The sequence below is a fragment of the Neopsephotus bourkii genome, unplaced genomic scaffold (assembly GCF_033783945.1).
Source record: "Neopsephotus bourkii isolate Nb327-2 ecotype Australia unplaced genomic scaffold, CSIRO-AGI_Nbou_v1 NB_1250, whole genome shotgun sequence".
Lineage (NCBI taxonomy): Eukaryota > Metazoa > Chordata > Aves > Psittaciformes > Psittacidae > Neopsephotus > Neopsephotus bourkii.
Genome location: NW_026901735.1, coordinates 5,396,593 through 5,422,429, shown reverse-complemented (window position 1 = coordinate 5,422,429; position 25,837 = coordinate 5,396,593). Strand labels below are relative to the sequence as shown.

General features: G+C 43.8%; 1 protein-coding gene across 8 annotated transcripts in view; it reads left to right on the top strand.

The window, feature by feature from the left end:
• Window positions 1-25,837, top strand: part of RAVER2 (ribonucleoprotein, PTB binding 2) — a 36,954-nt gene that overhangs the window by 4,929 nt on the left and 6,188 nt on the right. For 3 of the 8 annotated variants that reach the window (XM_061364935.1, XM_061364933.1, XM_061364931.1), the window contains exons 2-11: window positions 5,359-5,425; window positions 12,182-12,651; window positions 15,532-15,723; window positions 16,575-16,701; window positions 17,654-17,739; window positions 20,765-20,869; window positions 21,045-21,156; window positions 22,295-22,524; window positions 24,663-24,774; window positions 25,116-25,261. In XM_061364935.1, the coding sequence (XP_061220919.1) occupies window positions 5,359-5,425; window positions 12,182-12,651; window positions 15,532-15,723; window positions 16,575-16,701; window positions 17,654-17,739; window positions 20,765-20,869; window positions 21,045-21,156; window positions 22,295-22,524; window positions 24,663-24,774; window positions 25,116-25,261 (1,647 nt within the window). The remainder of the gene's footprint in view (window positions 1-5,358; window positions 5,426-12,181; window positions 12,652-15,531; window positions 15,724-16,574; window positions 16,702-17,653; window positions 17,740-20,764; window positions 20,870-21,044; window positions 21,157-22,294; window positions 22,525-24,662; window positions 24,775-25,115; window positions 25,262-25,837) is intronic. The other 5 variants (XM_061364929.1, XM_061364927.1, XM_061364928.1 and 2 more) reach the window with 5 other exon arrangements.

Genomic DNA, 25,837 nt, shown 5'->3' with positions numbered 1-25,837 from the left:
TGTTGGATGCCAGCTGTTTAAGTAGAAGGGGCCTTTGTGTTTCAGTTAGTCCTTCGTCACACTGCCTGCACATGAAAGGCATATTTGCTGGCTAGTGAGTAGCTTTCATGCCTTAGGATGTACGTGCTTTTTGATTTTCTTTATTGCTTCTGCTTTGTGCTCTCTCATGTTAGCTCTGCTATTTCTGTTTCATCTTTCATTTTGCTTGCGTACCGCCCAGTATACCCAGGCTGATGGAACTGATTTCCAGTTCCTAGTGTTCCTTTTATCAACACTAATATGTCTGTGGAAGATGAGAGAAATATGTTTTTAATTCCATGTCCATCATGAGTTTACTGAGAACCTGCGCTTCTTCTGTCTTAATGTTTTCTTGTATTACTTTAGTAACGATCTTTGGAGGGCAGGATCTGACAAAAGCGAGTCAGTTCTTAAAGAAAGAGATTTTCCCCAAGGGCAGTTTATGGCCTAGAATCACAGCCTTGATTTTATTTCAGGTGTCTCAGTTTGTGACTGTTCACGGATGTGAAGAGGGCACGTGCTGGGCTTTGGGACACTCCTGAGTGCTCAGCATTGCTGGGTTCCTGGGCAAGTAGACGTCTGCTACACATCTTGGACTTGATCCTCCAGTTGTTCCTCACCTGAGAAGTGTCTTTAATACAGCATTGAAACAAACCTTGAAAATCTGTCACCCAAGAGAACGTACTGTATGGTGCAGTGAGCGTAACCTTTGCCATTGTGCTTGCTAGGAGCAAGGGGGGATTATCTGGCAGTCCATGCCCAGCTGGTGAAAATTCAAGGACCTTCAACCTCTGTGGTCATTAGTAGACAGGAGCTGTTCAGAATTGCACTTTGCATCAGTCCCGGTGCTTTGTTATCTGACCTTTTTGTCGGTGCTGTGGACTCCCCTGCTTACTCTCCAAGAGAGCCTTTGGGATTTCCCCTATGATTGTTACTTTAAACTGTGTTGATGTTCTATTGCCTCTTACCTTTTTTTCTCCTCTATTTCTAGGTTTATGTCTGCAGAGAAATCCATGCATTGTATCATGGACTGAGGCTTTTAGTGGTCTAAAATGAAATCAACCCCCCATTATATCCTTTATAAACATAGAGCATTTTCCGCAGCAGTCCTCCACTTCCCTGTGCTTCCTGCACAACAGAAAACAAAGTCTCTTTTAGTTACGAGATGATTTCAAACTCCTTTGTTAGCCAAACATATTATTTAGTTCAGCTTCTTGAAAGAGAATTGATTCCTGTTTCAAGAACATGCATGTGAAGTTTAGGCCTTCAGCTACTTAATGAGAGCCAAGTTATAGACCAGGCTTGTGGATTGTTTTCCTTGGAAGCACCACCAAAGTGAACTGTAGAAATGTGGCCAGGCACCGTTAGAACTGTTAAATAGTTTTGTTGCCAGAAGAACACAATCCAGTATTATATCTAGAGAGAGTTTAAGGTGCTGTAGGCTTTATATACAGGATGTGTTGTTCCAGATGATGATTGAGTATTTCTTACATGTTTTTTCTCTTGCACTGTGAGATGCTGGATATGAAAAGCTGATTTTAGTTGAAATGATCCATTGAGCTTTCTTAATTTGATAAATAGGGCAAATGTGCCTGTTAAGGACTCCCTTTCTTTGCACTGAAAGTAGTGCAGATAATGCAGCATAGGGAGAGATCCTCTGGAAGACAGGAATTCTGTGTGTTTGAGAGAGGCAAATTTCCAACTGACAGTACATGCTAAAACCTCCTGTTGGCGTTTTTCTACCCAAGACAAGACAGGACAGGCCAAGAACTGAAGTATTTCAAGACCACTTTTCTTACAGTAATAAATAATACATTTTAAAGCATATTCAGCCTGTATTTACTGGTGGCTTCTCTTAAACTTCCTTGAATGCAGCAGGTTTTGCTTTTTCTGCTGATTTTGAAGTATGAGCTGATTATTTTCTAGTTAGGATTTTAGTATTTACTGAGGCTAAGATTAACCACCTTTCAAAATCTGCTTACAAGAACTCTGAAGGTTTAAGGAGCTGTGTAATAGCTAAGCATGATAGGTTACATTTCTGTTCCAAGACGTTTAGTTAGCGTTGCTGGCATGGCCCATGTGTTTATGCAAGTGCTGTTACTCTGAGCAAACCCTCTTCTCCTCTTCCTTTCCTCCTCTCCCTTCCTGCAGTACGTATCGTCCTCGCTTTGCCCAGGGACACATCCCCTGGGATGTGGCTGTCAGGACTGCTTGGGCACAAACACACCTCTGTGCCCAAGGATTGGTGCTGATTTCTACATCAGGTTGAGGAGCCAAGTACAAATCACTCCTTGGAGCCCCGATAGGCACCTCTATAAAACAGTGTTTGTGTTAGAAGCTTCACAGGGTCCACGGCTGCTGTATGTCTACCACATACCTTAATAGCTGCTTACAAGATTTAGTGTCCAACTATTACCATCTAGCCTAACATTCAGTGGGTGACTCTCATGGCAGCTTGACCCGCACTGTGCCTGTGATGTTGCCGTTTTGTTTAGACTTAATATGGTGCAGTTAAACCAGTTAAGTCCTGATTATTAATAATAAAAGAGGATACTCTCCAGGGAGTGGTCTGGGCACACTTAGCTGTTGGTTGCAAGAATATTCATTGAAAGAATGAAAATCAGTTGAACTTGAGCAGTTATAGAAACTTTTGGGGTTTTAAGCTAGTAAATTGATTCCTTTATAGAAGAGGAAAAAGTCATTTAGGAGAAGCAGTATTGTAAATGCTATGTGTAAAAAATACTAATATCGGTCAGCAAGTGGTTTGGATGTGGATGTTGTGACCATGGGCAAAGTGGTGGCACCTGGGGATAGCAGCCACTGCTCACATGTGGTACCACCACCAAGTCTATTAGTACAGCTTTACTAAACCTCATGTGATAGGAAGTGGTGAGCGCTTGTGTTGTTGGCCAGCACAAGGCAGTAGCATGGTAAGGATAACCTGGGAGGGTGAAAAGTTGTACTGCAGCAGAGCGTGGGTCAGCGTGATGGCTTCTCCATGGGTGTATGCCATGGTGGTGGTAGGTGCTGGCGTGGGCAGAAGGTTGGTGTAGCTGGGCCAGGGGTGTGGAGGCCGGGTGCTCCGGGTGCCTGAGGCAGCAGGAGGTCGGGAATGGGAATGGGAATGAGCGGCGGCTGTTTGTTTCTGCTGTGCTCAGGGAAACAGCCCTCTGCTTACATTCCGTGCAACTTAACAGGGTCGCACCAGGGAATATACCTGACTGGGATGGCCCATTTCTCCTCCCGGAGTAAACACTGCTTCCTGGCCCAGATACTGGGTATCTGCGTACACCAAAGGGACCATTTAGTGCTGTTGGTACGCAGTGTTTGGTGGCACGGAGCAGAACCAGGATAGGAACAGTGAGTAAAGTGTTCTTGTTGCTTTCCCTGAAGGTTGTGTCTCTGAGCTGTGTGGTAGCGTTCATTCTTTTCCAGCAGAGCCAAGTGTTGAGAGAGGTTGAAGGTAAAGTTGAGAGAAGTGCCTGAGTTCAAAAGCTGGCTTAGTAATTATGGAAATACGATGAAGACCCTCAGTGTAATGTCCACAGGTATTTACATATCTGTTTGCTTGGAAGGAATATACATTTGCTCAAGAGCTGGCACAGTGTGTTTTGTTTGTTGATGGTCACAAACACTTCATGTGCAGAATGCTTTCAGTGAGGTACAACAAAACCCAGTTGCAGAGGTAAAGGTCTGTGCCCTGCCATGGGGGCCATGAGAGCACAAGACGAGTCACCTTCCTGCAAGCCTTGAAGTAGGTTTTCATTTTAAATCTTCTTTATGTTCTCATCATTTTTTACATGAGACCTCATAATTATGACAAGGATGTGTTCAGTGCAGGCTGTTTTCCCTCTCAATTCAAGTGTCAAACTGTTACTGGGAAATCATGTGGAGTCATCTGATTCACAGATGACTTTGAAAAGAATGAAAGGATATTTCCTGCTACTTAATGCTATGAAACTTTCAGAGTTACACTTGTAACATAATACAGGAAATACAAAAAGTCAGTGTGTCCCCTTTTTGTGAAGTGGGACAGAAAGAACTTCTTTGGAGTGTTCAGTGCCACAATACAGGTGAGCTGTACAAACCTGTGCAGAAGGTGTCTCCTCAGCCTCTCATGACTGAGATGAGCTACCCTCTAATTGTTGTTAGAGAGATGTCTGCAGTCAAATCTCCTTCTGGCCTTGAATATTTGACTTGTGCCTGGCCTATTTGGCTCTTCAGAATCCACATCCTCATCACATCCCATGAGAGGATGTCTGGGAGCTGGAGAAACGCTCCCATATTTTATTAATGCAGTATTTGACAGCTGTTAAGTACTGAAACTAGAGATTGGTGCCCGCTTGACTAAAAGGTATCTACCTGATACCGGTCACGGAGAAGCCCATTAACCTTTAGGCTATATATATTGTATTAGCAAACTGACATGTAGGCTGTGCAGGTGGGAACGGGCTGCAGTTAAGCTTACACACAAAACTGGGTGATTCTTTTGCTTACACAAATGGCCTTTTGCTATTATGTGTGGGATTTATCCAACTAAACCGATGCAGGCTGCTGCTTGTGGTTTCTTCTTGGGGAGGATTAATGTTCACCTCTGCATTCTCACTGCTGAACTGAACTGTAGACATGTGCATACACCTTGCTCCTTGTGAGGAGTAGCTTTATCAAACTGGTACACACTTCTTACACTTGCTCCTATACCCCGCCCCCCCCTTCCTATTAATGAGTAGGAGTAAATAATGCTCTTGGGATGGATTCCTCATTGAGCATCTGTGCAGTAACTGATAGAAGATACTTTCCAGGGGGTATTCAAGACACAGTTGTCTATCTGCTAGTTGAAAGAATAGTCATTAAAAGAACAAAATGTGTTAAAGTGAACTTGAGCACTTCAGGAAACTGAAGCAAGTGTTGTATCTCATGACAGCATTGCCTGCCCGCAGTGAACTGCATGATGTGATGCTGCTGGTATTTCTTGTCTGTGTGGTATTTTAGCTGTACTTCAGAGACATTGAGGGGGGTTTGTATTAAATGAGCTGTGATGTTATTTATCCTTATCAGAAGACACTCAATGGGAGACCCTGTTGTGCTTATGTGACTTTACAGAAAGAAAAGTAAATGAATCAAACTCAGTAAGCCAGCTTTTCATGTGATTGATGCAATAGGATAACCAGCTCTAAACCAAATGTTTGATAGGGTTTCAGAGGTGAAATTTCTTGTTTATTGTGAAAGTATTCTGTGTGGTTTGGTGTTTTTTGTTTTTTTTTAAATGAAGATGGATTTATCCACTTCTGTGGTCTATTGAATTAGTTATCTGATGTTACTTGTACTTTTCTCTTTCAGGAAATCCATGACTTATTTAAAGATTATGAAATCAAGTATTGTTACGTGGACAGAAATAAAAGAACAGGTAAGAATTCACCGTCTTCCAGTGTCATTCATTTGAGTTCTGTGGTGAAACTAGTGAGGAACATCATCTGCCATGTATGAAGTCATTGACTTCTCTGCCATCACATAGCTTGATTGTCCCTCAGTGCCTTTTTTGGCTGCATAGTTTGTCGCCTTCTACAGAAACCTGTGGAAACTTGGAAACTCCACTGATGTCAGCCACAAGTAGGTAGGGCCACTGTGGTGTATTCCAGCATATTCCTTAGTGAGCATCTCTGTGGGACAGAGCTAACCTCAGCTGTGTGATTTCCTTGATGTACTGGTCCTGGGCCTGTCTTAGGACAAAGCACATGTGCCTGTGACTTGATCAGAGGAAAAGGTACCTAGCTCCTGATGCATTTGTGCCAGGTAATACAAGCCACAAGCCTTTATTTCCTTCTTTGAAGGAGATGTCCTCCATTAATTCCTGAATTGTTGAAGTCTGAGCTTCCATTTACCAATGAAGTCTCTAAATAGGGGATTTGTGGAGTTTTAGTGCTTGTGAGGTACGGAAATGAACAGTTGTTTCTCTGCATGTTCCTGTCCTTCCAGATCAGCAGAGGTCCCACAGCCTGGGCTATCTCCTGAGGCAACCTTGGTTTTCAGGACAGAATCTTAGTGCAGTAGCTGTCCTAGATGGATACCAGGATTCTGTGGGGATAAGGGTGTTTCTTGACACCTACCTCTAAGGAGCAAAAAATGTGTCCTTTACTGTCCCGTTATCTTGCAAATTGGAATTCTGCCTCTGGAATAATCCAGTTGGTATGGGGGGTACTGTAGTCTGTAACAATAGACTGAACATCGGGGTTCAGTATGAGAGGAAGCACTTGAAAATACTTGGAAAGAGTGAGAGCAGGATGAAGTCATTTAATGTAGCTGCTCTCACATATAACTAGTTGTTTACTGTGTATGTGTTTGGGTTGGTTTTCAAGTGTATACGTACGTGTGTCTGTGTATATGTGTAGTACCTTGCCTATTCATATGGTTTTTGTATGTTTTACTGCATGACTGTGACAGGAATACCCTGCAGGTGCTTCATTTTGTCTTGGCTTCTTACTTGGGTAATTAAATGACTTTATCCCTGAGCTCATGAAGGCCGTAAAACTACGTTCAGAGGCCCTGTTGAGTCAGAATCGTCATGGCTGTCCAGTCATAGCATCGTAGAATAGGTAGGGTTGGAAAGGACCTTAAGATCATCCAGTTGCAACCCCTGTGCCATGAGCAGGGACGCCTCAAGAAAGTTCTCAAGCCTCTCAGCTCTTCGTACTCATGTTCTTTATCTGACAGACTATTAGTGGTGTTAGTTTTGCTGTGCAAGAAGCAAAGGTTCTGCTCATGGTTTTGACCTTGTCTGGGGTGTTCTGTTTGTATTCAGTCTGTCTTGGCCAACAGACACAGTGGAACAGTCATCCACCCAAAGAAGGGCATAGAGATTGTAGTGTGGACTGTTGGTGTAAGGAGTTCCATTTGTGTTGAAGTTTATATTTGTGTGTTTTGGGTTTTGTTTTGTATGGGTTTGATGTTCTTTTAGCTAGATTTAGTGCCTTTTTAGTTTAATAGAATGGGGAACCCAAGGGCATGAGAGATGAAGACTTTAATGACTGATGTCCAAGGGCATGGTACTGATAATTCCAGTAATAACCAATAATGTACAATGGAATAATAATAATAATAATAATAATAACAACTGATAAACTTGGGGAAGTAGCTCTGAATGACCTCAAACACTGGGGAAAAGACCCAGTGAAGACTTGGTATTCTATCCATATCTTTTATGTAACTATCCTTAGAATAGCAAATAGTATCCTGTTAGCAAAGTACGTGATGCTATGTGAAGATAGTGGAGAGCAAAGCCATGTAAATCAGAAGTGCCATTTTATTGTATTTGAGAAGCATGTTGCCAGTTTTCACACCACGTCTTACTGATCTGAGCGCTGATGCACGTCTTTGGGTAGGAGAAATTCTCAAGCGCTCTCGGAAGGCATTGACCACACTGCGGGAATCATCTGGCTGCCTGCAGGACCTGCATGGGGGAGAGAAACAGTGGGGTTTCGGGCTCTCCTTCGCCCATGAGTGTGGGCACCTTTTGGCTCTCTATAGGATGAGGAGAGGATACAGCTATTATGGGTTTTGAGGAATTCCCTTTCTCTACAGCTGCCTGTTCCTTCCAGCTGCTTGTGGGATCATAGCATGTTGCAGAGGTGATGACTCTTGGGTGCTCCCAGTGTCCATCGATCTATTCACCTGACTGTGGTACACTTACATTGCGTGGTCTAACTCTGCCTTTGCCTCCAGCTGTGGGCAACTTCTTGAAGGTGTGTGGTCATGCACAGGGTACAGACATGGTGAGTGCTGTGGAGGTCCCTTTCTCCATGGCTGTGGCTAACTCTGAGCTTCCTGATGGACCTGGATGGGAGACATGTAGAGCGGGGTCATTGATACTCCATTGTGTATGAGCATGGGCATCTTATGTGTGTAGGATGAGGACAAGGTTACAGTGTGGGTGTTACAGATGTCCCTTTCTCCTTGGGTGCAGGTACCATCTGGCTGCATGAGAGCCCTGGCTGTGTAAGACTTACATGAGTGGCTGTAGCTCTTGCTTTGCTGTGGGCACCTTCTCTTAGACTGTTGTAGGCGGACGTGTGAGAGGTGCTGTGGATGCTGCGGAGCTCCCATTTTCCATGGCTACGGGCACCTTCTGGCTGCCAATTTTGCCTGGATGAGGAACAGATACTTTTAAGTGGTGAGACTCTCCTTTGGCCATGAGCATTGGCACCTCTTTCTGTCTGTAGGATGAGGAAGGGGTAGGGATAGGTGGGTGGTTTGTAGCCTCTGAATCTTTGCTCTCTCGTCTCCTCCTGTGCCAGTTTGGGCTGCTGCAGCTTTTCATAGGGGTCCTTTGTGGAGGTTGTGCCTATGTCGTTTGTGATGTGGTCTGGGTGTGTTGGAGTTGCTGTTGCCATGCCATCACGAATGCTGCTGCCAGGATCCCTTTGGGGACTTGTAGTGGGAGAGGAATTCAAGTTTTCCCTTGTACATCCTTTTGTGAAGCTCCTTGCAAACCCTGGATGGGGTAGATGCTAGGACTCCTTACCTGTCCTACAGAGCACTGAGAGCTGAATGGCAGGCTGTTGGGTTGGGAGCGTTTAGGAGCCCTGGTGTGGTTGTATCCCAAGCCTGGAGCCTGTGTGAAATTGTCCGGCACAGCTGCAAAGGAGAAGTGAGGCTGCATTGCTGTGGGCAGTGGCACCATTGCTGTGGCCTTCCCCTGCATGGCCTCTGCTCTCAGCCCTCCCTCTGCTGCCATTGATGCTGCAAGTCTGGGCTGGTGCAGCCCTTTTTGTAGCTGTTTGTGGCCTATGATGAGCATTCTGTTGCCTGTTCCATGCCCATGAGAAGAGCAGGAGTGCTGATGCAGGTCCCATTTTCCATGGCTGTGGGAACCATTGTGCTCTGTGTTGGACTTGGATGAGGGATGGGTCAAATGGCTGCTTTGGATCTCCAATCACTAGGAGCATATTCTGTCTGTAGGATGAGGATGAGCTTACAGAAGGAGTGGGTGTTGCAGAAGTCCCTTTCTGCGTGGGTGCAGGTGCCGTCTGGCTGCATGAGAAACCTGGATGTAGAAAAAGGTACATCAGTGGCTGTTGCTTGTGCTTTGCCGAAGGCTGGGAGTGAGGATGTGTTAGAGATCCTGTGGATACTGAGGAGCTCCCATTGTCCATGCTTACAGGCACTTTGTGGCTGCCCTATCTTATGTGGCCTGTGTGGTTTACAGTTACTTTAGGAGGTGGGACTTTCCTTTGGCCATGATTGTGGGCACCTTCTGGCTGTCTTTGGGATGAGGCCGAGATTACAGAAAGTTTGGGTGTTACAGATGTCCCTTTCTCCTTGGGTGCAGGTACCATCTGGTTGCATGAGAGCCTTGGTTGTCGCTCTCACTTTGCTGTGGGCACCTTCTCTTAGGCTGTTGTAGGCAGACGTGTGAGAGGTGCTGTGGATGCTGCGGAGCTCCCATTGTCCATGGCTACGGGCACCTTCTGGCTGCCAATTTTGCCTGGATGGGGAACAGGTACTTCAAGTGGTGGGACCCTCCTTTGGCCATGAGCATTGGCACCTCTTCCTGTCTGTAGGATAAGGAAGGGGTAACGATAGGGAGGGTATTTTGTAGCCTCTGAGTCTTTGCTCTCTCATCTCCTGTGCCAGTATGGGCTGCTGCACCTTTTCATAAGGGTCTGTTGCAGATCTTGTTTCTAGGTCCTTTCTGGTGTGGTCTGGGTGTGTTGGAGTTGCCATTGCCATGCCATTAGGAGTGCTGCTGCCAGGATCTGTTTTGTGAACTTCAAGTGTGAGAGGTATTTATGTTTTCTCTTGTACATCCTTTTGTGAAGCTCCTTGCAAACCCTGGATGGGGTAAATGCTAGCACTCCTTACCTGTGCTGTAGGGCACTGAGAGCTGAATGGCAGGCTGTTGGGTTGGGAGCATCCAGGAGGCCTGGTCTGGTTGCATCCCTGTCCTGGACCCTGTGTGGAATTGTCTGTTGCAGCTGCAAAGGACAAATGAGGCTGCATTGCTGTGGGGACCCCCAGTGCCTTGGCCTTCCCCTCTACCCTTATGTAAATTGACACATCTTAATCACACATAATGTTACGTAGGCACTGAAATGAGAATTTACTGTTCGAGTCTGTCCAGATGAGGCCACGGAGCTACTGTGAGGGCTGAAGCAGCTCTGCTCTGGAGCCAGGCTGAGAGAGCTGGGCTGGGGCAGCCTGGAGAAGAGAAGGCTCCTGAAGGGGAGACCTGAGAGCAGCTCCAGTGCCTAAAGGGGCTGCAGGAAAGCTGGAGAGGGGCTTGGGACAAGGGCCTGTAGGGACAGGCCAAGGGGAATGGCTTGAACCTGCCCGAGGGGAGACTGAGCTGAGCTCTTAGGCAGAAGCTCTTCCCTGTGAGGGTGCTGAGGCGCTGGCACAGGGTGCCCAGAGAAGCTGTGGCTGCCCCATCCCTGGCAGTGCTCAAGGCCAGGTTGGACACAGGGGCTTGGAGCAAGCTGCTCCAGTGGAAGGGGTCCCTGCCTGTGGCAGGGGTTGGAGCTGGAGGAGCTTTAAGGTTCCTTCCAACCAGTCTGGGATTTTATGAAATTCCTGGAAAGAATTGCTGGGTTTGGGTGAGGGAGTGCTGTACCTCTGGGATCTGTGACAAGAGGAGCTCAGGAAAGTCTAAAGAAATTTGAAAGGAGCAGATCGTCCTTGCTCATGTTTTTGGAGGTTTTCTTTAATACCGTTGGCATAGATGACATGTTCCGTTGGCCCAGCCTGCCTGTACACGAGCCTGGCTATGCTGATCCTCTTTCTGTTTGAACTGCAAGGTGTGCATTTGTCTTTCTGTGAATCAAAGCCAAGTTTTTCCGTGACTTCCCTGTGCTTTGCACATCTCTTTCTCAGTAGAAGATAACACCTGAATTATCTTCCAGCTGCTTGGTTCAGCACAGACTATTACATCCTCTAATTCAACCGGTGTCAGGCAGGACATGCAGTGGGGGCGCAGGAGTTTCCATCTGGATGTTAGGAAACTCTTTTTCACCACACGGGTCACACGCACTGTTATGGGTTAAACACAGAAGATGTGGAGTCTCCCTCTTTTGAGATCCTAAGAACTCATCTGGATATGACCCTGCACAACCAGCTCGGGGTGGCCCTGCTTGAGCAGTTATTGGACAAGAAGACTTCCAGAGGTGCCTTCCAGCTTCATCCCAGTTTTGACTGTGTGAAATGCTTTGGGGACTGGAAACCCTCAAAAGTTCCAGTAACCCCAGAGTGAGAAGATGCGGATACTGTCATCAAACAACTTCAGTAGAATTAGTGACGTGTTGACTTTTGATGCCCAAATACAACATTTTGCACTACAAGTGGTGAGATCATGTGTGTCTGTGTTTCTGTAGTCACTTTTTGAGTTAATTACTCATGACATTGGTAATACCAGGTATTAAAAACCACCTGTGTTGTATCTTTGGGGAAAATAAGAATTTGGGATTGAGCATGTGACATACACTGATGGGTTTTAGGTGTGGGAGAGGTGTAGTTATGAGCTCTGAGGGTGGAGAGCAGCTGTGGTTGGTCGATGAGAGACTTAATATGAGCCACTTCAGTGTGCGCTTCCAGCCCAGAAACCAATGGTATCCTGGGGTGCATCAAAAGCAGCTCTTGTGATGCTCCTCACTTGAAGCACTGTGTGCAGTTCTGGTGTCCTCAACGTAAGAAGGATGTGGAGCTGTTGGAGCAAGTCCAGAGGAGGCCACGAGGATGATCAGGGCCTGGAGCAGCTCCTATATGAAGACAGGCTGAGAACACTGGGGCTGTTCAGCCCAGAGAAGAGAAGCTTCCACTGTCTGAAGGGGGCTACAAGGATGCTGGAGAGGGACTCTTCATCAGGGACTGTACTGATAGGAGAAGGGGTGATGGCCTCAAACTCAAACAGGGGAAGTTCAGCTTAGATAAAAGGCAGAAGTTCTTTACTGTGCAGGTGCTGAGGTGCTGGCACAGGGTGCCCAGAGCTGTGGCTGCCCCATCCCTGGCAGTGTTCAAGGCCAGGTTGGACACAGGGGCTTGGGCGCCATGCTCTAGTGTGAGGTGTCCCTGCCTGTGGCAGGGGTTGGACCTGGGTGATCTTAAGGTCCTTTCCAAGCCAAGCCAGTCTGGGATTCTGTGATTCTATGATGTATCTTGTTCTGGTCTCTTGCAGCGTTCGTCACTCTGCTGAATGGAGAGCAGGCACAAAACGCCATTCGGAAGTATCACCAGTATTCTCTTCGGGGAAAAGAGATATCAGTGCAACTGCAGCCAACAGATGCTTTGCTGTGCATTACCAATTTACCCACTTCATTTACATTGGAAGAGTTTGAAGAACTTGTGCGTGCCTATGGCAATGTTGAGAGGTGTTTCTTGGTATATAAGGAAGTTACTGGCCATTCCAAGGGCTACGGCTTTGTGGAATACATGAAGAAGGACTCTGCCGCCAAGGCCAGACTGGAACTTCTGGGGAAGCAGTTGGAGGAGAGCACTCTGTTTGCACAGTGGATGGACGTGAACCAGCTCACCCCAAATCTTATTCACTCTAAGTGCCTTTGTGTGGAGAAATTTCAGAAAGACTGTGCTGACTCCAAAGAACTGCTCCAAGCTTTCTCCCTGAAGTATAAACCTGTGTTCTGCCAGGTATGTTGAATTTGTATCTTGTGCCAGGTCACGGCTGTGATTTAAGTAGCTCTGTGTTTGTGTTGTTCCCTGCTTGCTTGCTAATACTTGTGTTTTTCATGTAAGCAGTGAATGGTTCTGCATCTGCAGTGTGATGTATGCTGTGGTACAGGTGCTTTCTTGGTGCGGGTTTGCAGTGGTGCTCGGTGTTACCTGGGGATTGTGCAGAAGCCTCCTGTGAGCACCAGTAAAATGTTTGTAGGACATCCCCTTCCTCATGCGTTTGATTGAAAGTCAATTGAGAAACATTTCAGAGAGCCTTTAAAGTACACATATGTGTGTGTGTGATTAATATATTTAAGAAATGTCTGAAAGCATCTGATGTTGGTTTTCCTAACTGAAGAAGATGTAGCTTGGGATCTAGATCTTGGGATCTTGGTGCTTTATCTTTGGCAAAGCTTGCAGGTACAGAAGAGTTAGATCCCTATGAGCCTTTGCAAGCGTGACCCATGGCACTGAGACCTCGCCTCCACAGGGTGTGAGCACTTGCAGGGACAGGGACTGCAGCCCCGCCTGAGCACCCTCTGGGGCAGGAATTGTTCCTCAGCTCCATCTGAACCTGCCCTGGTGCAGCTTGAGGCCATTTCCCTTTGTCCCATCCCTTGTTCCTTGGGAGCTGAGCCCAGCCCCTCCTGGCTCCATCCTCCTGTCAGGCAGTTGTAGGGAGTGATCAGGTCCCCCCTGATCCTTCTCTTCTCCAGACTAAACCCCCCCCCAGTCACTCATCTGTTCCTCATCACACTTGTGCTCCGGGTTCCCTAGCTTATGAGATAAAGCCCACAAATAAAACGTTGCCCACTGAATTGGTGCAGACCAGCATACCATAAACAGGCAGCAGAAGGAAAGCTTGCTTTAGAGTCAGATGGTTGGATATGACTTCAGTTGTTGGTTTTGGGGGGGTCTTAAGTATCTTGGAAAGCTGCTCAGGGCTTAGCTTCAGGGATAAGTAATCCGAGATCCTCAGCATCTCAGAGCAGAAGGTCCATCAGGCTGTCTAGCCTGGCCACCTGCAGGCTGTCACAGTAATCTGTAGTTAGCTGGCTTACTAGTATGGTTAGTAGTCTGTAAGTCCACCCTTACACTTGCTTGATCCAAATATACCAGGAGATGCATAAATTGGAAGTAATTCTTCCCAGAAACTGCCCATCACTTCTTTGTCTGTTTTCTCAGTTGAATGTATCTGGCTTCAGCTTCACCTCACTGATGACTAAACTGAGGAGCTTTTGATCCCCACTGTTCTCATCCTGTAAGGAGGTATTAAATGCTGTCATCAAGTCACTTGCTCAATCTTTGTTTAATTAGCTGAACAGGTTGAGCTTTTCAAGTCTTTTCCTTAAGAGCTGTTTTCCAGCTGTCAGATAATCTGGAGGCTGTTATCAGCTCCCCCAAGAAGTTTTCAACACCCTTTACCAATTGAGAAGCTCAAAGAATAAGAGGCTGCTTTGATGAAGATGGTTTTCACTAACCTGTGCAGTTAGAGGCTTTTCCCTTCCTTCTTAAATCATAATCATACGTGTCACAGGTGAGGAGGAGTTAAGGTGTGTGCTTTTGAATTAAGAAATAGGCACTTAGTCAAAAACATAGTCAAGAAAGTATCCATGGCATGTCCTCATGTTACCTATCACCTGTAGAAATACACTGTGTAATAGACTAACAGGTAGATTGTAGAATCATAGAATCCCAGCCTGTGTTGGAAGGGAGCTTAAAGCTCATCCAGACCCAACCTCTGCCACGGGCAGGGACCCCTTCCACTAGAGCAGCTTGCTCCAAGCCCCTGTGTCCAACCTGGCCTTGAACACTGCCAGGGATGGGGCAGCCACAGCTTCTCTGGGCACCCTGTGCCAGCGCCTCAGCACCCTCACAGGGAAGATATTTCTTATATCCAGCCTGAACTTCCCCTGTTTAAGTGTAAGCCCATCACCCCTTGTCCTGGGTATCAAGTGAGCTGTGTTCTGCAGAGCTCTTCCCAGAGCCAGTCTTGAGCAGTGCCATTAAAGATCTGACCACCCTCTCCTTCCAAGTACTTGAGATTTATATTTCAGTTGTTGTTTGTGGGACCTAATTGCTGGGACCAGGTTGGGAGTTTTATCCACTGCAATCTGGAGGATATTCCCTTTGTGCCACACCACAACTAGTATCAGTACATCATTTCTGTTCATTTGGGGATGGAGGTTTTTTGCCTCAGCTTCATTCCCTCCCTTCTCACCCCTTTTTGTTTGTTTAATTTCAGTCTGCTCATTCTGCTATAAAACTCTGCAAACAAAGGACAGAGCATTGTTTCCCACATCAGCCTGTTTCCAGTCTGCTTGACTGATCAGTCTGGCATCTTCTCTTGGCATTCGACACAACCCCAGACTTCATATCCTCCTGAAAGGGAGCGTGTATCAGTGGAATTCGCATTGTTACATGTTTCAACAACTGTCATGTAGTGGGATGAGCACCATTGTTGTTACTGGAGGCTTAAAACTGAACAATAACAAGTTTATAATTCTTATCTTGTAAACTAAAATCATTGCAGCATAGAGCTGTATTTCCAATTTCCTTCTCATTCCTTCTTTATTCTGAAAACACGTGTTAAATACATTTCATAACTCAGGCTCTCCATGAGATTAGATGGAAGTGAAGGTGGTAATTCAGGTAGATAGAGCATGCATGCCAAATATCATAAAAAGATATGATATTCAACTTATATCTAGCGTGTCTGAGAAAGAGCCATACTGATTTGGGCAGGCATGAACATAGGGTGTCAGCTGCAAAGTCTTTTGCAAGGGATGGGTGGCAATACTGCAGAGCAGTCCCTGAAATTCCCCACTTGAATCAGTGTGTTGTGAAATGCTTCAGTTTGCTCAGGATGAAGACAGTAACATCGGTGACTTTGCAGTGGTGGAGTATGAAACTGCAGAGCAGGCTGAGAAGGTACAAGAACTCACCGATGGAATGACTGTCAAAGGGAAGAGAGTGCAGGTGTCCTACTGCGCTCCTGGAGCCCCAGGCAGAAGCACGTTGGCAGCACTTATAGCAGCACAAAGGATGGTAAGAGACTGGTAAATCTGTTTTCAGCATGAGTTTGATACACCTTGAGCAGCCTGAGGTGGGCAGGCTGCCTTTGCAGCAGGAAAAGGAGCCAAGCTTTTGGCAGCACGAGCCTTTATGTGTAGCTAGTCAGCCCAGTTCAGTCTCCTTCCTAGGCAAAGCACGGCCATAAAGGAAAAAGAAGGGTAAAATACGGCCATAAGATTTCATAAAGTTACACTTAGATAGCTGTTAATAAACTTAATTATCTGTAAGAGAAATTGTTCCAGTTCAAACCAGAAGTAACTGGAAGTGGAATCACTTGAGAAGCTAAAACTCGTTTTAAAAGAGAGGGGCAAGAATTTGTCCATTTTAACATAAATTTCAGGGTAGGAAGAATAGTTTAATTTCATGCTCGATAAAGAAGAAAGCTTTTTACAGCCACACATCTTACCAAATTATTTCCTAGGAAATTGGGTGTGATAAGTGTGACATGAAGCTGTCTTAGATGCAGAAGCAGAACAGTTTCATTACTTCAGCTAGCTTTAGCCCACATCTTTGTAAGAGATGAGTGGCGCTATTGTAATATGTGGTGTTCATGTTAACAGTGCCTTTCATATTTCTCTTTATTGATAACTCTGTCATGGTTTAAGGGGAAGAAAAGAAATGTGTCTCAGGAAAAATAATGTGCTTTAAGCTTGGGGGGAAGAGTTTGTTAGGTGCTGCATTGGAGGGAAAGGAGCAGGAAACAGGGAAGGAGATGTTCTGTGTACAATGAGATGTGTATACCATCATCACACAAATTTGAGGTATTTAAATGTATTCTTTGTTTTCTCCTGATTCTAACATCTTTGTATCTCTCTTAATTGGAGATGAGGAACAACAGGAAGGGCTTGCTTCCAGAGCCAAATCCAGTGCAGATTATGAAAAGTTTTAATAACCCAGCAATGTTGCAAATGCTGCTGCAGCCCCAGTTGCGTGGACATGCTGTTAAACCTGGTAAGTGACTTTAAAACAGCAGAGGTAAAAAGAGAAACTTTGTTCTTGGTGACACAAGGCTTTCAGCAAAGGAGGGAAGCAGGAATGCTGTTTTACAGTCTGTGCAGGCCCTGTTTCAGTGTCTGTGTCTTCCACATTTTATGAATGTGAAGGCATGAGGTCAGTTACTACCCTATTGTGTTTAGGTGTTACCTAAAAATGTCCTTGCATTAACACTGTGGTCTCAGAAGGTTTGTATTAGAAATATGTTTAAAATGAAATGTCTTTTGCAGACATCATTAAAGTGGTAAGTTTAAGGCTGATTCTAGATCCGAATCTTGCAGCCTGAGTGTTTCTCCTGTTGCCAGTCTTAAGTCTTTATTCACTTGGATGCTACCATAGTTGTACACAGCGTTTCACAGAATCACAGAATGAGCTGGGTTGGAAAAGACCTTTAAGATCATCAAGTCCAACCTTTACAAAGGTCAAAAACATTTCTCTGTCTTCTCATTAGGGTGGATGTGAACACATAAAAAGCAATCTTATCGCATTTCAAATAGTGTAAGTATTAGGAACAGATAATTTCAAGAGTCAGGTAGGGAACAGCTAAGAGTTTGTGACATAATCCACTGACAGCAAATACACAGAAATGGTGTGTGAAGTGACCAGTCAAGAAACACTTTAGCTAATGCTGACCATTCAAAGCACTTTAGATAAAGCTGTGCTCTTGCAATCAACGGCAGGCATTCTGCTTCTTGGAGTGAAACTGTCAGCTTTAGAGGAGCTCCTTGAGGGTATATATTTGATCTCTCAAATCAGATCAAAGCTGCATGTATTGAAAGGTTTCATTTTAGTGACCTTTAGTACACTGACCAATATCATGGAAACCAAATCTAGAAAACACATAATAACTCTTACAAAGATTTGTACTTGCCTGACTTGCAAAACTCTGCAACTTCTTGTGTTTCTCAAGCAGTTCTTGGAGCATCTGCAGGTTTACCTCACCTTATAAATTCAGCAGTCGGGCCACCTTTTTTGCAGCTGAATAAAGTTCATCAGGTATGTGAGAAAGTAACTTTTACCCAGTAGATGTTTGCAGAGATCTCAGCATGAAAAATATATGCAGGGTTTCAAGAAATTACAACTAAAATCAAATGTTCATGTTAAAGATGCCTTTAAGCACTCTATTAGGAGTTGCCTATGGGGGATGTATGAGCAGACTGTGCTTGCTATCCCCAAGTGAGTTATTTTACCTTAACTGAGCTTTTGATTTGCTACCACCTGCTGATGTAGAGACAACTTGCCATTACTGGCAAAAAATCCTCTTTAAATTGGAGTTTAAGGAGCATGGCACCTCCATTTCTCTTGAGCTGCTCATACACACTTCCTATGGAGACTTTATTGTTTTATCTCACTCAGGTAATAAGCTTAGCATCATTATCTTCACTTTGAAGCTTGCAGGGACCAAAATGTGCTGTATATGCCCTAAAAACCAGTGATTTGCTGAAGTTACTTCTTAGTAAAAAAAAACCCCTAAGGTTATGTTTAAAGTGTTCTCAGAGTATCTGTAATTCCAGATGGACAGTGGAATTTCTGAAAGGTTTTCTTGAACCTTCTTTCTTCTTCTGAAAGTTTATTAGTTGTTATTTCTGCTGTTCTTTTGGCAAACACCAACTTATTAAGCTTAAAAAAGACCAAATTAAAATGCAGAGCTGCTCCTATGGTAATTCTGTTTAGCTTTGCTTTTTTTTTTCTGCCCCAAACTGGTAGGTGAATATATTCATTTTGAATAAACACCACTTAATTTTGCCCCATCAGATGAGTTGCTTTTGTCCTGTACTGTGAAAAAGGATCCATCTCTTTTTGCTGGTACTCCATTTCAATGACATTTTCAATTGTTATATTTAGTCACTGCTGCTCTCTCTTCAGCCTCAGAGAGCCTTATGCTTCCTTGGAAGGCAATGTGAATGTTTTCTAATCACAGCTGGAGACAGGCGTGGTTTACACAGTTAACAGTGTGATTGATGATGATCCAGTGTCTTTTAAGTGCTGCAGCCAAGCAACTTAGTGTTTTCTCTTTAGAGGCTAGCTCTCTTCCTGGGAGCTTCCTGTCATGTAATTCACTCCAAACCTGGTCTAATAGCCTGAATTTTATGGACAGTGATTTGATTATGCCAGTTGTTTCCAGTAGGCACGTTTTTCTGTTATTCAGTGACTTCTTTTAGACTATTCTTTAAAGCCAGAGAACCAGGTCACTTTTTATTGCCTTGAAATTCAATATTGTCACAAGATAGAGCAACAGCAGTGTCCTGGCTTGACACTCTCCCCACTTCCCCAGTCACACACTGATTCAGCTTCCTGTATATCTTGGTTTTGCTAATTTCTATTCAAGGGTTTGTAAAGTAATACGATGAAAAGAAGCAATATTTTTAGGATGATTATGCCAGACCATTATAAAATAATGTAGGAAAAAAGGTTCAACAGAGGGGAATTTGAACAAATGGGTTTTCAACTCTGGAGGTAGCATGACTTTCAACTTCATTTAATTTCTCTTAGTTACAATATCATGAGCCAAGGTAATGCATTTTAAACGTTCTCAATGATGTGTTTTCCTCAGTCATCAGGCAGTTTATTAAATCTTTATTAATCCAGAGGCTTTCTTTTGAGGATCCCAACCAAACTGATTCTCCACTCTTGTATTTCTGCAAGGTTTGCAGTTGAACTAACACATTTTCTTTGTTTCCATAACCAAGTTCAGAAGGAACAACCATTGGTCTTGGTGATGCTAAACAGCCCTGGATGATTTCTGCTGGAAATCACCAAGACAAAATATGTAACTAATCTAGATATGGCACTTTTTGCTTTAAATTGCACATTTCTGAGTCCAGGAGACCATATTCTAGGCATAGAGGGGTTTTCCCTAGGGAATTTGACCCTACCACACAGAGACACAACCTAGACTTGAAAATATTTGTGAGGTTTTAGCAGGAGGCTGCAAAATCTGGAAAGCCATGCATTGGGAGAGCTGCCCTTTGGGGTTCCATCTTCATTACCTGCTTTTGGTGATCTTTTCTCTGTAGGAGACCTCAAAAAAATGAAGGGAGCTATATTTGTCATGATTTGACACAGTCAGTGCCCCATGGATCTATTCTTGTACTGCTGTACAAAAAGGTTGGTAGAGCAGCCTATATTTTGCCTGGCAAATCATGCTCACGAGCTGCTGCCAGAAGGACAGTTTTAGGCCCATATTCAGCTAGCATGAATCATAACATGGTTTTGTGATCCAGAGCACATAATGCTGAATATACCAGTAGCAGAGTCTGAACGTGGTACCCCAAGTTGGTGATGGAGTGGCTCAGTTTTGGTGACAAACTGATCCAGAATGCTTTGAATGAAAAGTATTGATATTTTATAGACTTAGCAATTTGCAGGCACCGTGATTTATAAGCTGTTTTATGGTTCTGGAATAGAATTTCGTATAGATGGTTGCCACTAAAAAGGGGGGAAAACATACCTGGGTATTTCTCTTTGAAAGCAAATGTACTGTTTGGTAACTGTAAAGCAAGGGCTCAGAGTCCCTGCCAGTTACAGCTGGGTCCTGTAAGGTGTATAGGTGTTTGGTGAGGATTAGGTATTAGAATTGCAGTGCAAGGTACAATGCAAATGTTAACAAACAATGAAGCCTTTATTCATAGAGCTCATAATCCCTGAAGTCCCTGTGTCTCGTCTTTCTTACTGGCACTGTAGGTAACTCCCCTATCTAGTCTGTCTGCAGAGCCTTCAAACGAATTCACTTTTCCCTGTTGGGTTGGACACAGTCTGGATTGTATTTGGAGTATACTTGATCCTTTAAAAGCCATCAGAAAGCATGGTTGTGGTTATGAAAAAAGGGTTAATAGGAAGGGAAGTTAAAAGAGCTTGAAACAACTTTCTATGAATGAGGCAAAGGAAGAAACAGCTATTTTCCTTTGCTGCATGAACCCAGAAACTAATTTAAACTTCTTTAAGTAGTATCACCTGAGAATGTTTCCAGAATATACTGTTTCCCATGAGTGCCAACTAACACTTCTTTTAATAATTCCAGAGTTCACTTCTGGGGAGTGCCTCTAACTTACTGCTGCAGAGCCCTGCTCAGATACCACTGCCGCAGCAGCAGCTGATGAAGATAGAAAACATTCAGGCTAATAGTGTAAGGTCATCCCTTCAACTTCTTCGGGCATCCTTATAACTGCTCAAATAAATAATGGTTTTCATATAATTTAAGAGTTTAGTGTATCTGAAAGGATTAACTGAATGTGAGTTGTCAGAAACAGCTAAGATAGATTGTTTTAATCATTGACAGAGTTTTCTGTTCTTCCTTATAGAAACCGGGTTTGCTGGGAGAACCTCCAACAATGCTCCTACAGACAGTGCTGGGACTAGGGGTAATGCCATCAGTGAGTTCAGGCCTGGGAACCCGTGCAGAAGCTCTGAAGTGTAAATGACATTTTCTTTCCTATCAGTAGAAATGCTCAGCTTGAAGTGATGCACCTTACTTTCCCCTTCTGTAGCAGAAGCAATAGTATGTTTGAACCTTATCCAGTGAGGTAGGCAGGGAACTGGGCAATAACACAGTTTATAGCTGTGTAGTTAAGCAAAGTAACAAGTTTTATGTCTATATAAACAACTGTAACCTGCTGGTTTGAGCAGGAAGCAAACTTGAAATACCTTGCCTTGTTGCCTGGCTTCTCTCATCTCTTTGTCAGGGAAGGAGAAGTACACTGTGGCACTGGTTGAACATTTACAGGTTGTTAAATATTCAGTTACTATAATTTCTAGTACTCTTGGAATGTGTTTGTATGTAGGACTACAATATGGGGGGTTACTGTTTCAAAGTAGATAAGTCTGAGTAGCTGAAGAGGCACCACAAATAGTGTGTGGGGGGGGGCGTTTGCATTCTTTTCATTAAGCAATAGAGCTTTAACATCCAGTCTGTGATGGATGTCGGTTTTGAACGGAAATTCCTGTGCCAGGGGTGCCCTCAGTTTTTATGAGGAAAGATCAGTTGTGAATACTGCTGAGTGCATCTTTTGTTGTTTCCCCCACTGAGAGCCACACATTCTTGCAGTTCTACATGTGGGCTGAGTAATGCTAGTAACCAGAAGCAAGGAACAGCTTTCAGAGGTCAGGATGGGGAGGAAACCAACGCTGAATGTCTGGATTTCAATTCTGGGGAATAGTTTCTAGCTCTTTTGTTTGTCAAATTAATTTTACTAATGCGAGTTGGGGTGGAGCTTTCCCCCTCTATTCCAATGCAGGATCCTCTATGATGTTGTTCACAGGTTCTTTAAAAGCGACAGGAAACACTTAAGTAACTTACTGTCATAGTGCATATTTAGGAAAGTCCGAGTTTTCTTCTGTTGTATTAAATAGAGTTGTTTGCTCCTGATGGGAAGAGAATAAAAGCTATCATCAGAATGCAGTGTGCTGGGACAGCTGTAAACCAGATCTCCCAATGTTTTTCTCATCACTTAGTAAACCCCACAAACAAAATGTACTGATAAATCTTGTCAGACAGAACAGTTTCTCCATTTATGGTTGACCACAGCATCTAATCTGACTCCAATTCCAACAGCAGCAGCAACAGCAGGGATGGGCATGCTGCCATTCTTCCCGAATCAGCACATTGTTGGACAAGCTATGCCAGGGCAAAATAATGCTCCAGATAAACCAGCGCCTACTGAAGCGGTTGTCTCGGGATCACAGCCCTATCATCAGACCCTAACAAATCTTTCTGCGGGAGCTTTGAGGGCTGGCCATGCCAAACAACAAAACCAACTAAAAAGTACTGATGCAAATTTGGGGGTAAGGAGCATTGAACACAAATATTGCCTGGTTTTAACTTGTGTTTGGATTTTCTCTCTCTGGTTTTCACAAGCTGAAGAGTTAACTGCAACTGCTTGGGGTAGCTCTTCACTATAAAATCAGCTAGATCACAGGATCATTCATGAGACGTTTTAAGGTCATTTCAGTTACAAATAATAGGGAGAGAACAATAATGCTCTTTGGTGGTCCAAATGAATTAACAAAAGAATCTTTACAATGCTGGAGGGGGTTTTCCCATGTGTATCCCTCATAGCATTTGATGATGAAATTACCTTGAGGGCAATGTCTCTCTTATAGTCTGAAAATTGAACTTGTGTTTGAATTTCATGACGGATCAGGAGCAGTTGTGGTGGTATGGAAGGCCTTTGGGTTTCCAGGTGATGTCTATTTATATATGTGTGTATATATATATATGTATATATACATACGTGTATGTAAATTTTCCCCTTTTAATCCATCCCCTCTTAGCCATAGCTGACATACTTAGTCTACATCAGTTCTAATGTTTATTCCCTTATAGGCAGCAAAGGGAGGATGATGGGATGGGATTTAAGTCGAACCAGAATGGTCTGTTTTTCTAAGAGGCTTTTTCCTGTCATTAGCAAATTTACTTTTTTATATAACATACATAAATACTTTGACATTTAGGAGGAAACATGATCTTCATTCAGATCAGATCTTTTTCCTTACATACTTCTCTGAAGCACCCAAATTGATTAGATGATATACAGTAATGGTGTCTGCCTTGGTTAGACAGCTTGGATAGCTTTGGTCCTGCTTCAGAAAGGGCACTTTGCATTTTATATATATACACCCATATATATAGATACACATGGGTGATACACATAGATGAAATATGCAGGGTGTTTGTGTATACACATACAAAGTCAGTTTTATCTCAGCATTTTGTTTAGTTAAAAGGAAAGAAACCATTGGAAGTTGAGATAATTCATTTATTTCTATGACTATTGTTTATTAGAGAAAGTTATTTTTTTTAAATCCTAGTAGATGTTGTAATTGTTTCTTTTCTGCATCAATAGACAGAAGGTCCAGTTTGCAAAACTCCCTTCCTTGACAAGCACAGTGTGTGCTGATAGTGAAGGGTCACACTGAAACGCCTGCTTTTGCATCCAGGTGAAGGATATCAGCACTCTGTTGAAGTTCTTTGTGTTTAAAAACTGGCCTCACTGTCTTTGTTGTTGATGAATACTATTTTACTTAAAGCAGTATTAATTCATTAAAATAATGAGGGGTTTTTCCTTAATGGGCTTTGAAAAAATGAACAGATATAGAGTAGAATACTGCATAAACATCCATGAGCTAAGTATTGCAGACAAGCTATATAACTGCTATAGCTACTTCATTCTTACTGCTGGTGTTTGTTTTAACATAAAGTAATTAAGTATGGGCTTATAAATGATCAGTAAGATGAGTTACAATAGCAGATCACATACAGGATCATCTCTCCAGGGTTCATTTTTCGTGGAAATTCAGCCTGGTTTGTGTTGGAAGGGAGCTTAAAGCTCATCCAGTTCCAACCCCTGCCACGGGCAGGGACCCCTTCCACTGGAGCAGCTTGCTCCAAGCCCCTGTGTCCAACCTGGCCTTGAACACTGCCAGGGATGGGGCAGCCACAGCTTCTCTGGGCACCCTGTGCCAGCGCCTCAGCACCCTCACAGGGAAGAGCTTCTGCCTAGGATCTAGCCTGAATCTTCCCTGTTTCAGTGTGAAACCCATTGCCCCTCGTCGTATCGCTATAGTCCCTGATGAAGTGTCCTCTGGGTGAGAAGAGTTGCTTTTGTCTTGGCCATGTTCTTAATGCTAACTCCCTGCATCTGGAGTCATTATGGTCATTAGTATTCCTTTGCTTGAGTATAAAAGGTTTTCTTTTGTTTGTTTGTTTGAATATCCTTTAATAACTTGCAGTCTAAAGAAAAACGTGCCTCCAAAATTATTTGACCAGAAAAAAGCCCAGGCAGCGTGTCAGATAACTGTCCCCACTGTTTATTTTCAGTTTTCCTGTTACATTTCTTAGGGCAAGGGTATTTCAGAATCTTCCTTACATCTGACAGATGGGGTGTGACTCTAATGCAGGGACCTGCCCAATTGTTTTGCAGACTCCCTTGAAAAAACAGACTTCACTACTAGGAGACCCACCAAAGGAAATCCGTCTTAGTACCAACCCCTACTTGAACTTGGCAAGTGTGTTGCCTGGTATATGTCTTCCAGGTAAGCAAACATTTAGTGGGTTTAGTTGCAAGTTTCCTTGACCAAAGCGTGGTAACTGGTTATTCTGTTTGCAGATCATTCCAGCAACCACATTTCTCTTTAAGGAAATCTTGTTTGTCTGAAAACCTCAGTGTAATCTACCCTCATAGTTATTTCATTTGGGTAAATTTTCAGTGTTAATGCATTTAGTGATGTAGCCAAGTTTTTAGAAAGCCTTTCAGTTATTAGTAGCACCGATTAATTTTGGGCACAACCTAATGTGAAGTAGCAAAACTCTGGTTTAATCCCAGCACGTTGCTAAACAGTTTATACAAACCATGTATTCTTTGTGTTACAAACAGCAATTGCCAGCAAAGCCTCTAGTCCACCACAGCAGACTGGGCTTTCAAACAACCTCGTGGATGCTGCTGTGTCTCAGGGAACTACATCACAACATGCAATGGAAAACTATTTGAACTACTCTCAGCAGCATGGGGAATACACACAGGTGAGTTGGTTTGATGCTGCCTCCTGAAGCTTGGTTTGTCACTGGGAGCTCTGGTAGCAGGATTTTTGGCAGAGAGCTGCTCAGAGAGCCCTCCCTGAGCTGCTCACTGTTTTTCTCTGTGTACTGTTAATGCACTTCTTGTTTTTCTCTGTGTACTTTCAGTGCATTTCTTGGCACACATGTGGTGTGATAGCCCTGCATGCAGTTAAGCAACATTGCCCGATATCATCAACCACTCTTGAGCAGTTCTTAGGCTTTCCTACAACCAGAGCCCACGCTCTTGCTCAGCTTGAACCTTGTCGCTCTTCCTCACTGATAATTTCTCTCTTTCAGTGTGCAGAACAGATTTAGCACAAAGTACACCTAATGCCAGTCGAAAAAAGCCTGAATATATTCCCTGCTTCAGTATCATAACCATAGACAGATTGCTTCTTGAGAGCCTGAATTCATCGCAGTTGGCTAAAAAATGACTTAGAACTTTTGGCTTGGCTTTTGTTTGTCTTCCGAAGCACAAAGTTTTTCTCTTCCTAAAGTCTTCCTGAACTTTGGCTGGATGCCAGAGAAGAGTGTGTTCTG